Source organism: Haliotis rufescens, unplaced genomic scaffold, assembly GCF_023055435.1.
Source record: "Haliotis rufescens isolate VD_foot unplaced genomic scaffold, xgHalRufe1.0.p SCAF_108, whole genome shotgun sequence".
NCBI classification, from domain to species: Eukaryota; Metazoa; Mollusca; class Gastropoda; order Lepetellida; family Haliotidae; genus Haliotis; species Haliotis rufescens.
In genome coordinates, this window is record NW_025963789.1 from 703817 (window position 1) to 716635 (window position 12819).

The 12819-nt window shown below is 45.7% G+C and overlaps 1 protein-coding gene across 2 annotated transcripts in view; it reads right to left on the reverse strand.

Annotated features, from left to right (window-relative positions):
• Positions 1 to 12819, reverse strand: part of LOC124143382 (probable E3 ubiquitin-protein ligase HECTD2) — a 75325-nt gene that overhangs the window by 7444 nt on the left and 55062 nt on the right. For both annotated transcript variants that reach the window (XM_048392065.1, XM_048392064.1), the window contains 6 exons: positions 12390 to 12538; positions 11830 to 11953; positions 5455 to 5551; positions 2457 to 2564; positions 2079 to 2211; positions 1142 to 1230 (listed from right to left, as the gene is read on the reverse strand). In XM_048392065.1, coding sequence (XP_048248022.1) covers positions 1142 to 1230; positions 2079 to 2211; positions 2457 to 2564; positions 5455 to 5551; positions 11830 to 11953; positions 12390 to 12538 — 700 coding nt within the window. The remainder of the gene's footprint in view (positions 1 to 1141; positions 1231 to 2078; positions 2212 to 2456; positions 2565 to 5454; positions 5552 to 11829; positions 11954 to 12389; positions 12539 to 12819) is intronic.

Genomic DNA, 12819 nt, shown 5'->3' on the forward strand with positions numbered 1-12819 from the left:
CTTATATTTATATATTTGTCACCTCTAGATGTATTAAGACAAAGTAGGCACTTGATAAATTCTGATGAATCTATTTTTAGCTGATAGTCACGTTGGGATATAATACTGAAAAATTGCAACACCCTGAATCTGTATAGTTTAAACATGTATGTGTGGAAGGATCTCTATAATAACTGTGAGAGGATCTCCATGACAACTGTATGTGTGTTAGGATCTTCATGACAACTGTATTTGTGTAAGGATCTTTGGCAACTGTATGTAAGGATCTCCATGACAACTGTATATGTGTAAGGATCTCCATGACCACTGTATATGTGTAAGGATCTTCATGACAACTGTATGTAAGGATCTCCACGACAACTGTATGTGTGTTAGGATCTCCATGACAACTGTATGTGTGTTAGGATCTCCATGACAACTGTATATGTGTAAGGATCTCCATGACCACTGTATATGTGTAAGGATCTTCATGACAACTGTATGTAAGGATCTCCATGACAACTGTATGTGTGTAAGGATCTCCATGACAACTGTATATGTGCAAGGATCTCCATGACAACTGTATGTGTGTAAGGATCTCCATGACAACTGTATGTGTTAGGATCTACATGACAACTGTATATGTGTAAGGATCTCCATGACAACTGTATGTGTCTAAGGATCTCCATGACCCCTGTATATGTGTAAGGATCTCCATGACAACTGTATGTGTGTATGGATCTCCATGAAAACTGCATGTGTGTATGGATCTCCATGACAACTGTGTGTATGGATTTCCATGACGACTGTATGTGTGTATGGATCTCCATGACAACTGTATGTGTGTATGGATCTCCATGACAACTGTATGTGTGTATGGATCTCCACGACAACTGTATGTGTGTATGGATCTCCATGAAAACTGCATGTGTGTATGGATCTCCATGACAACTGTGTGTAAGGATCTCCACGACAACTGTGTGTAAGGATCTCCACGACAACTGTATGTGTGTTAGGATCTCCATGACAACTGTATGTGTGTATGGATCTCCATGACGACTGTATGTGTGTATGGATCTCCATGACAACTGTATGTGTGTATCGATCTCCATGACAACTGTATGTGTGTAAGGATCTCCATGACGACTGTGTGTAAGGATACAACTCCTACAAGGTTAAACTCCTGGTAGTTCTCACAGGGCATGGCACTGAACCAGTAGCAACCCGCCATCTTGTCGTAGTTGAACATCCCTGGAAAACAACATCAGTAGTCACACCGACTGACACCAATACTGGTTGATACACCTTTGATACAGGGATACATTAGATCTCCACACAACATTAACATACTTTTAAGATAAATCAACCCTGACATACCTCATGCTTGTCATAAGAGCAGACCAAAATGTGGATTCGGAGGTCGACGACACCGTTGATTACGTGTCATCATATCTTGATGGTGATCATTGTTCATAACTTTGTTTTTGACTACTTACAGGAGATAATATCTCTGGAATATTGCTGACTGAGGTTCTTAACAACACTCACTCACTTGCCAATGATCTGTGATAGTCAGTGAATGCTTATTTTATGCTACTGTTAGCAGTTCTATAGCTTAATCAGGCCATGACATTTGAAATCAAGTAAAATCTGACATAGAAACGGTTTATAGCATTAAGTATATTTTTCTTATGTGATTCAAACCTAATTCTATCATGAATTTTGAAAATACTTGATTGCAATTGGTCAATCAGAGGTATCAAACCACAATAGACCGGCTCTGATTGAAACAGCCCATTTGAAGGCTGCATCACCAATGGTGATTCAACCCACCCTGACCCCCCTCCCTTGGCTCAACCCTCCCACCCACCCTGACCCCAACCCCCCGACTCCACCCACTTTGACTCCACCCACCCTGACTCCACCCACATAGACTTTATCCACTATGACTCCACCCACATAGACCCCTACCCCACCCACGTAGACTCCACCAACTGTCATTCCACTCACCCTGACCCCGTAACTCACCCTGACCCCACCCATCATGACCCCACCCACCCTGACACCACACTAAATCCACCCACCCTGACCCCACCTACCATACTCAGGCTGGAATATCTGTCTGATTAGCAGCAGGAACCACTCCTTGGTCAGACCCCCCATGTCCAGGCCTGGCTCCCCGGCGAAGGTCACCTTCAGCTTCTTCTTGAGGTCATGATGCTTCCTGGCAATCTGGAACATGTCAGACGGTATTACACGATCGGAGCTTCGGCCACAGAACTGGATCATCCTACAGGGATGGGCCATTATGACTTCAGATCGTGCTCTGAAGCAGAGCCAGGATTTTTAAAAAGGGAGTGGAGTGCATATTTCCAAATTATCGAAGTGAACAAAACACAACGAGGGGAGGACTGACACAGGTCGACAGAAAAAAGGGTGTCATTCTGATTCTCACCTGGCCAGGTGCTCTGTCTTACCTCGTTGAGAGAGTCAGACACCAGGTGAGACCTCCGCACCGTCAGGTTCAGAAACAACATCCCAATGTCAGGCAGTTGTCGACGCTGCACTTTGGCCACCAAACTTTTCTGTAAGGAGAATGCAGATTATTAATATTCTTTAATATGTGATGCGGCCACACCCATTTTGATCACTACAGTGTCTACCATCTTACCCCTCCCTTCTATAACACTCTACACCTACCCCTCCCTCCTATCACACTCTACACCTACCCCTCCCTCCTATCACATCTCTACACCTACCCCTCCCTCCTATCACATCTCTACACCTACCCCTCCCTCCTATCACATCTCTACACCTACCCCTCCCTCCTATCACATCTCTACACCTACCCCTCCCTCCTATCACATCTCTACACCTACCCCTCCCTCCTATCACATCTCTGCACCTACCCCTCCCTCCTATCACATCTCTACACCTACCCCTCCCTCCTATCACATCTCTACACCTACCCCTCCCTCCTATCACATCTCTACACCTACCCCTCCCTCCTATCACATCTCTGCACCTACCCCTCCCTCCTATCACATCTCTACACCTACCCCTCCCTCCTATCACATCTCTACACCTACCCCTCCCTCCTATCACATCTCTACACCTACCCCTCCCTCCTATCACATCTCTACACCTACCCCTCCCTCCTATCACATCTCTACACCTACCTCTCCCTCCTATCACATCTCTACACCTACCCCTCCCTCCTATCACATCTCTACACCTACCCCTCCCTCCTATCACATCTCTACACCTACCCCTCCCTCCTATCACATCTCTACACCTACCCCTCCCTCCTATCACACTCTACACCTACCCCTCCCTCCTATCACATCTCTACCCCTACCCCTCCCTCCTATCACATCTCTACACCTACCCCTCCCTCCTATCACAACTCTACACCTACCCCTCCCTCCTATCACACTCTACACCTACCCCTCCCTCCTATCACATCTCTACACCTACCCCTCCCTCCTATCACATCTCTGCACCTACCCCTCCCTCCTATCACATCTCTACACCTACCTCTCCCTCCTATCACAACTCTACACCTACCCCTCCCTCCTATCACATCTCTACACCTACCCCTCCCTCCTATCACATCTCTGCACCTACCCCTCCCTCCTATCACATCTCTACACCTACCTCTCCCTCCTATCACATCTCTACACCTACCCCTCCCTCCTATCACATCTCTACACCTACCCCTCCCTCCTATCACATCTCTGCACCTACCCCTCCCTCCTATCACATCTCTACACCTACCTCTCCCTCCTATCACATCTCTACACCTACCTCTCCCTCCTATCACATCTCTGCACCTACCCCTCCCTCCTATCACATCTCTACACCTACCTCTCCCTCCTATCACATCTCTACACCTACCTCTCCCTCCTATCACATCTCTGCACCTACCCCTCCCTCCTATCACACTCTACACCTACCCCTCCCTCCTATCACATCTCTACACCTACCTCTCCCTCCTATCACACTCTACACCTACCCCTCCCTCCTATCACAACTCTACACCTACCTCTCCCTCCTATCACATCTCTGCACCTACCCCTCCCTCCTATCACATCTCTACACCTACCCCTCCCTCCTATCACATCTCTACACCTACCCCTCCCTCCTATCACATCTCTACACCTACCCCTCCCTCCTATCACATCTCTACACCTACCCCTCCCTCCTATCACACTCTACACCTACCCCTCCCTCCTATCACATCTCTACACCTACCCCTCCCTCCTATCACATCTCTGCACCTACCCCTCCCTCCTATCACATCTCTACACCTACCCCTCCCTCCTATCACATCTCTGCACCTACCCCTCCCTCCTATCACATCTCTACACCTACCCCTCCCTCCTATCACATCTCTACACCTACCCCTCCCTCCTATCACATCTCTACACCTACCCCTCCCTCCTATCACATCTCTACACCTACCCCTCCCTCCTATCACACTCTACACCTACCCCTCCCTCCTATCACATCTCTACCCCTACCCCTCCCTCCTATCACATCTCTACACCTACCCCTCCCTCCTATCACATCTCTGCACCTACCCCTCCCTCCTATCACATCTCTACACCTACCCCTCCCTCCTATCACACTCTACACCTACCCCTCCCTCCTATCACATCTCTACACCTACCCCTCCCTCCTATCACATCTCTGCACCTACCCCTCCCTCCTATCACATCTCTACACCTACCTCTCCCTCCTATCACACTCTACACCTACCCCTCCCTCCTATCACAACTCTACACCTACCTCTCCCTCCTATCACATCTCTGCACCTACCCCTCCCTCCTATCACATCTCTGCACCTACCCCTCCCTCCTATCACATCTCTACACCTACCCCTCCCTCCTATCACATCTCTACACCTACCTCTCCCTCCTATCACACTCTACACCTACCCCTCCCTCCTATCACAACTCTACACCTACCCCTCCCTCCTATCACATCTCTGCACCTACCCCTCCCTCCTATCACATCTCTACACCTACCTCTCCCTCCTATCACATCTCTGCACCTACCCCTCCCTCCTATCACACTCTACACCTACCCCTCCCTCCTATTACATCTCTACACCTACCCCTCCCTCCTATCACATCTCTACACCTACCTCTCCCTCCTATCACATCTCTGCACCTACCCCTCCCTCCTATCACACTCTACACCTACCTCTCCCTCCTATCACACTCTACACCTACCCCTCCCTCCTATCACAACTCTACACCTACCTCTCCCTCCTATCACATCTCTACACCTACCTCTCCCTCCTATCACACTCTACACCTACCCCTCCCTCCTATCACAACTCTACACCTACCTCTCCCTCCTATCACATCTCTACACCTACCCCTCCCTCCTATCACACTCTACACCTACCTCTCCCTCCTATCACATCTCTGCACCTACCCCTCCCTCCTATCACATCTCTGCACCTACCCTGGCCATGATAATCATCTGCTGCTCCGAGTCCTTCTGCAGGATTGTTCGTTTTGCTGCAATGCTCAGGATGAAAGGATACTGGCAGAACGAAAACCTGCAACATTGGAAAACATATGACATTGACCAGAGTATCTACACAATAAGGTTATTGACACCATCAATATCGCCCATGCTGGAAACTCTGAGATTTACTGCCTGAAAACAGCTACAAGTTGGCTTCACTGGCCTGTCAAAGAAAGAAAGTGTACACTGGTACATCTACCGTATTGAAGAGACATCATTACGGTTTGTTTCATTGGAAATTTATCAATCTGCATAACTGAAGTCTTAATGGATGGGAACGGACCGGTCATTTATTACAGGGGTGAGTGGGTCATATTTTTGGATGACCCTCCCCATGTCCTTGTACATTTTTGTCATGACCCTCCCTGAAAAGACAAAATGCAAAGGCACTATATACCTTGCAACAGTCTGTCCATTTTTCCATGACATCCCTGAATATGTGTACTATTTTTTATGACCCTCCACTACAGACTGTCATATTGGGTGACCCTCCCCTGTTTCCCCCACCCCCTCCCCTAATAAATGTCCGGTCCCAAATGATACTGATATCATGAGCATATGTACTAATTTATTGATGTATCTTAATATAGTCAAAGATAAATTGGGTTGTACTTCAAAGATATTGTGCATATAATGAACAATCACTGGGAAAATATCTGCCACTTCAAACGTTTATTGATGGGAAAAAAGAAGAAGTTTCATTTGATTATGTGAATGATTTTATTAATCATGTTGTTATATGAACATAAAAATATTTATTTATATGAGTATGTGTCACACTAAATATTTACAGTACAGAAATTACTATTTTTATATTTTTGTTTGTCAAATATGAATATTATGAGCTTTTAAGTATCAGAGGATGCATTTACTTAATGAATATATATAGGAAGTTAGGAACACCATTAGTTACAGTGACAAGCGTGCCAGAGAACACTGAGAGACGGCCCACTATAAAGCTGATGGAAGGAGGTAGGGCTGATGGAGTGGGTAGGGCTGATGCAGGGGGGTAGGGCTGATGGAGGGAGGTAGGGCTGATGGAGGGGGTAGGGCTGATGCAGGGGGTAGGGCTGATGGAGGGGTTAGGGCTGATGGAAGGGGGTAGGGCTGATGGAGGGAGGTAGGGCTGATGCAGGGGGGTAGGGCTGATGGAGGGAGGTAGGGCTGATGGAGGAGGTAGGGCTGATGGAGTGGGTAGGGCTGATGCAGGGGGGTAGGGCTGATGGAGGGAGGTAGGGCTGATGGAGGGGGTAGGCCTGATGGGGGGAGGTAGGGCTGATGGAGGGAGGTAGGGCTGATGGAGGGGTAGGGCTGATGGAGGGGTAGGGCTGATGGAGGGATAGGGCTGATGGAGGAGGTAGGGCTGATGGAGGGAGGTAGGGCTGATGGAGGGGTAGGGCTGATGGAGGGAGGTAGGGCTGATGGAGGGAGGTAGGGCTGATGGAGGGGTAGGGCTGATGGAGGGGTAGGGCTGATGGAGGGGTAGGGTTGATGGAGGAGGTAGGGCTGATGGAGGGGTAGGGCTGATGGAGGGGTAGGGCTGATGGAGGGGTAGGGTTGATGGAGGGAGGTAGGGCTGATGGAGGGGTAGGGCTGATGGAGGAGGTAGGGCTGATGGAGGGGTAGGGTTGATGGAGGGAGGTAGGGCTGATGGAGGGGTAGGGCTGATGGAGGGGTAAGGCTGATGGAGTGGGTAGGGCTGATGGAGTGGGTAGGGCTGATAGAGGGGGTAGGGCTGATGGAGGGAGGTAGGGCTGATGGAGGGGGTAGGGCTGATAGAGGGGGTAGGGCTGATGGAGTGGGTAGGGCTGATGGAGTGGGTAGGGCTGATGGAGTGGGTAGGGCTGATAGAGGGGGTAGGGCTGATGGAGGGAGGTAGGGCTGATGGAGGGGGTAGGGCTGATAGAGGGGGTAGGGCTGATGGAGTGGGTAGGGCTGATGGAGTGGGTAGGGCTGATGGAGTGGGTAGGGCTGATAGAGGGGGTAGGGCTGATGGAAGGAGGTAGGGCTGATGGAGGGGGTAGGGCTGATGGAGGGGGTAGGGCTGATGGAGGGAGGTAGGGCTGATGGAGGGAGGTAGGGCTGATGGAGGGAGGTAGGGCTGATGGAGGGAGGTAGGGCTGATGGAGGGGTAAGGCTGATGGAGTGTGTAGGGCTGATGGAGGCGGTAGGGCTGATGGAGTGTGTAGGGCTGATGGAGGGGGTAGGGCTGATGGAGGGGTAGGGCTGATGGTGTGGGTAGGGCTGATAGAGGGGGTAGGGCGGATGGAGTGTGTAGGGCTGATGGAGGGGGTAGGGCTGATAGAGGGGGTAGGGCGGATGGAGGGGGTAGGGCTGATGGAGGGGGTAGGGCTGATGGAAGGGGGTAGGGCTAACGGAGGGGGGTATAGCTGATGCAGGGGGGTAGGGCTGATACAGGGGGTAGGCCTGATGGTGGGAGATACAGCTGATGGAGGTAGTTGGACATGTGGAAGGGGAAGGACAGATCGAAGGAGGAGAGCATAGCAGCTGCTTCTGCAGGCAGAATGAGGTCCAGGAGAGATATACTGACTCTGAAGACCAAACTAAGACAAAAAACCTATTACAGTACCTAGTGAAAAAAAAAAAACATGAAAAAATGAACAAAAAAATGACTGCCAAATAGTGACACAGACTTTGTCAGAAGGGGAGACAGAGGATAGGAGGCTACCGACCTGAGCTGGCGCAGTTCGCTGGGGACCCCCTCCTCCTCACCCCCAGGGACAAGCTTTGTGTTCATGTACTGAGCCATGCCCATAATGTACAAACACCTAGCAGGGTGAGCAGGGGAAAAGCAAAAATAGTGTTCTCAAATTACTTAAAGTCAAACAAAGTCAAATATTGTAAAATAAGCTTAAAATTTACTATGAAACTGGCTAGACCTACAGTCAACTTAGGAACTAACAAAGTGTATGGGACAATCTGACAATGCTACCTATCTGGACACTGATATGGCTACACAATATGTACTCAATAGGATATAAAAAACACCTGCTTCTTTACTGTTACTATAGTTAATCGATCATGCCATGACAGGTGCCCTTTAACAGGCACTCTTTTTGTTTGGAGTTGTATATAATGGTTGGGGCTAAAATAAAAACATTTTAAGAAAATTGAACCCGAGTTTTTAATTTTAAGAATTCATCAGCACATTCAAACTGTATGATATAATTCAATCAACAATAAATGATCCAATTTAACACAGTGCACTTCTTTAGGCTTTTTAATTACTTGATTTACTAATTTACCATCATACTTCCACATATATGGACAAAATTTAAAGGAGACTTCTTTGTTTTACAAGGTTTGTCAACTTATTTAAGTCATGAAATAAAACATAAAAAATGTAACCTTTTGATAATAATTTTTGCTTTTATAAAAAGGATCACTTTAGAGAGAAATGCATTAACAAAATCATTTTTATTCTTATTTCAAGTACCAGTACATTAGCGTCTTAACCGTAACGGCAAATGTGCATCAGACCAAGAAGCATAGACTGTAATATTGACGGTAACGATGGCTCCATTGATGTTATAGTTCCCATGTTGACTGTATTTGGAAACTATGTAAATTCAGTAACCAATAACAAGACATACTGAAGTATAACATACTCAAATGAATGCTGAACCAGGCAAACAAAGCACAAGCTGGTGAAGAATAGCTGAAGGATATGTGTAACATTCTACAACGTGACAATCTCATCTACTCCAGTAGGTGACACTTAGAAACACTTCGGTTCTCCAGCACAGTGTCAAACCAGCAAAGAAACTCAAAATTATATTTTTTCCTGTTTAACATAAAACAATACCAGAGGTACTGGTGCTCACCTTTCCATTATCTTAAACCACTAGGCAAAGAACCCATTTGAAATATTTTCTCAATTTCTCAAATTGGATTAATTTCTGATGGCATCTATATTTGAATATTTCACCTGAAAGCTCCAATTTCTTGTAGAGCAGTAGCAGGATCATGTAGATATCTTCAAATTTGTTTGTAACAATCTGTCATAGGGTAAAAGGGGAGGGGAGTTTAAAAGATGCTGTACTTCAAACTGTTATTAGTTCCCTTGGTGGCCATTTTGAATTAACAAAATGAAACACTACCTTGCTGTTGTCAAAAATATTGAGAACATGCAGATATCATTACCCTTAGGGTATTAGGGCATTTTTCAAAAGGAGGGCTCAAAAAGAGCATGTGTGTCACACTGATTCTACAAAACTTGTGTAAGAATTCATGCATTACCCTCACTCCTCCTCTGGAAATAAACTCATTCTGACACTCATTTCTCAAAATCAGTATGACACACATGCTTGTATAATAATCTCGGCAAAACCGCATTATCAGTGGTTCATATTGGGAAAGGGAGGTCACTCTAATTTCAAACGGGAGCTATCTCCGTTGTTTTCGTATTTGCGAGAAATGGCGTCACCCACGCTGCACGTTGTTGGTCCAGCTATCAAATGCCCAGCTTATCCCTAAGGTAAAACGTAAGGTAATTAAATGTTTGAATGCATTATATATTTATGTTTCCATCAGTACATCTTCTAAGATTGGTTTAGTGGTGATAACCATTTTCTAACATGTGGGCCCACATTTTTCCCGTCATCTATGGTGATCGAAACAAGTGGGCCCACATTTGTATTTCGCCTAGCTTCGTTAGGTTGTTTCGTTAGTTCTGATAATCAATCCCTAAATGTTGGCAGACGTTCTTCCGTCATATTGATTGCAACAGGAGGGACCACATTTATTAATCGCGAAATTCTACTTAAATATTGATAATCATTTTCTCAAATGTGGGCCCACATTGTTCCCGTCATATATGGTGATCGAAACAAGTGGGCCCACATTTGTATATCGCCTAGTGGGTAGACGTTCTTCCGTCATAGTGATTGCAAAAGGAGGGACCACATTAAAAAATCGCTAGCTTCATTAGCTTGGCTTACTTATAACCATTTTCTAAAATGTGGGCCCACATTGTTCCCGTCTTATAGTGATCGAAAACAGGTGGGCCCACATTTTTAAATCTCTGGGTTTCATTAGGTTGACGAAGTCATTTAGGCTATTGGGCTCACGTTTGTCATTATGTGACCTTTTATATTATTCATATTTTGTAATATTGATGGGAAATATCTTTATAAATCATTTCGTGTGACATTAATTCCATAAAAGGCACAAAAGTCTTTGAAGTTTGAATAACTGCATCATAGCTAACCACACTAGTTTTACAATAATAGCTACCAAGCAAGAAACTTAAATCTACTTCAAATTAAATTTACAGAGGCAATACCACTCATTCTACTTTTTTCAATATAACACATCAATCTAATCATAATTGTTGGTGGCGATATAAGCCAGAACATATGTCTACACTTGAATTGATCTCTGACATGATACAAGCCTCAGACGTTTCCGAGAACTTGTTCCATAAAAGGAATAACTCATGAATATTAATGACCCAACGACCTAGTTTGGCGATGTTCGTAGAAGTGAGTTCTGCTGTATTGCCATCTTATTTGTACATTTTAATCCAATTATAAGTCATAATACTTATTTTAAATAGACAAATTATGAGTTCGTTATGCGGGTTTGTTTACGTAGTATATATTCTCAACAACAAGTGCGTTTAGTTTCGAATGTGGGCCCACCTCGAACTTTCGATTAGGCAAACGGAGTTAGCTCCCTTCTCGAACCACCGATAATGCGGTTTCGCCATAATCTCTATGCATTGTTAATATCTGTAGTGCAGTGCTGACAGACAGACAATTGGACGAATTTTGTCATTATGAATGGGAATCAATAAATAAAGTCTCCATAAAGTAACCCGTGAAGTTCCGGTTGAGAACAACTCTTCAGTAACCTATGCTTGTCTACCCCGTGAAGATCCGGGTAAGAATAAATCTTCAGTAACCTATGCTTGTCTACCCTGTGAAGATCCGGGTGAGAATAAATCTTCAGTAACCTATGCTTGTCTATCCCATGAAGATCAGGGTAAGAATAAATCTTGTCATAAGAAGCGACTAACAGGATCGGGTTGTCAGGCTCACTGACTTGGTTGACCCATGTCATCGTATTCCAATTGCAAAGATGGATACTCATGATGGCAATTATTGGATTGTGTGGTCCAGACACAATTATTTACAGACCGCTGTCATACAGGTGGAGTATTTCCAAGTGCGGTGTTAAACAAAAAACAAACAAACTCCATAAAGTCTTATTTGAGAAGTCAGATGAGGAAAGCAAGTGGAAGGCCTGTAGATGCTACATGAAAGCAGACAGTGCGGCTGGACGTACCCTGCATGTGAGCTGGGGTTCTGCCAGGCGTAGTACTCCGCCATCAAGTCCAGGTGGTCTAGGGAGCTGTTGTAGAAGTCCGAGTACGGCACAATGGATGGCAGCGACAGGTTGTTGGCAGCATCTGAAGACAGTAAACGTTTACAAGTCTTTGTAAAGAAGTTTCAGGTTCTTTGTTGCTCCTGCATCAGGTGAATATAGTTTTCATTATACCTCTATTAAGGATGTTAAGAATCTTGCTATTTCCATGTGACGAAACAATTGATTTCACTGACCTCGAATATTGACTCGTCACATGATCAGTATTGACCTGTCATGGGATGAATATTGACTTTAGTCTGCTAGAAAACAAAATGGCGTCTGGTAGTAACATATTACTGTAGCAGGTTACTGTAATGAAACAGAGGACAGTTTAAAGGCTTCATCAACCTCAAAGTGAGTTTTGGCACAAAAAAATGAAAGAATACTATTGACGAGGTCAACATGCGAAAGAAAGGACCCTCGGACCCGACCCCTTCTTTGTCGAGAGTAATCTTTAGTATACTGCAAGTGTAACTCACTGAATAAAGCCATGACTTTTGTAGCACTCGGTATCCACCATGTGCATTTGGACAGGGGAGGTAAGTCTTGTGGCTTTGGTGGAAACAGGCGACAGGAGATGAAGTTATGAAGACGACCGACTATCGACTTGAACTGATCCGAAGGAATTCTGGAAAGAACACAAAAAGGTGGTTGGTTGGTTGGTTGGTTGGTTGGTTGGTTGGTTTGTTGTTTAACGCCGCACTCAGCAATATTCCAGCTTTATGACGGTGGTCTGTAAATAATCTGGACCAGACAATCCAGTTATTAATATCATGAGCATTGATCCACGCAACTTGGATCGACCACCCGATCCCGTTAGTCGCCTTTTACGACAAGCATAGTCGCCTTTTACGGCAAGCATGGGTTGCTGAAGACCTATTCTATCCCGGAATCTTCACGGTACAACAA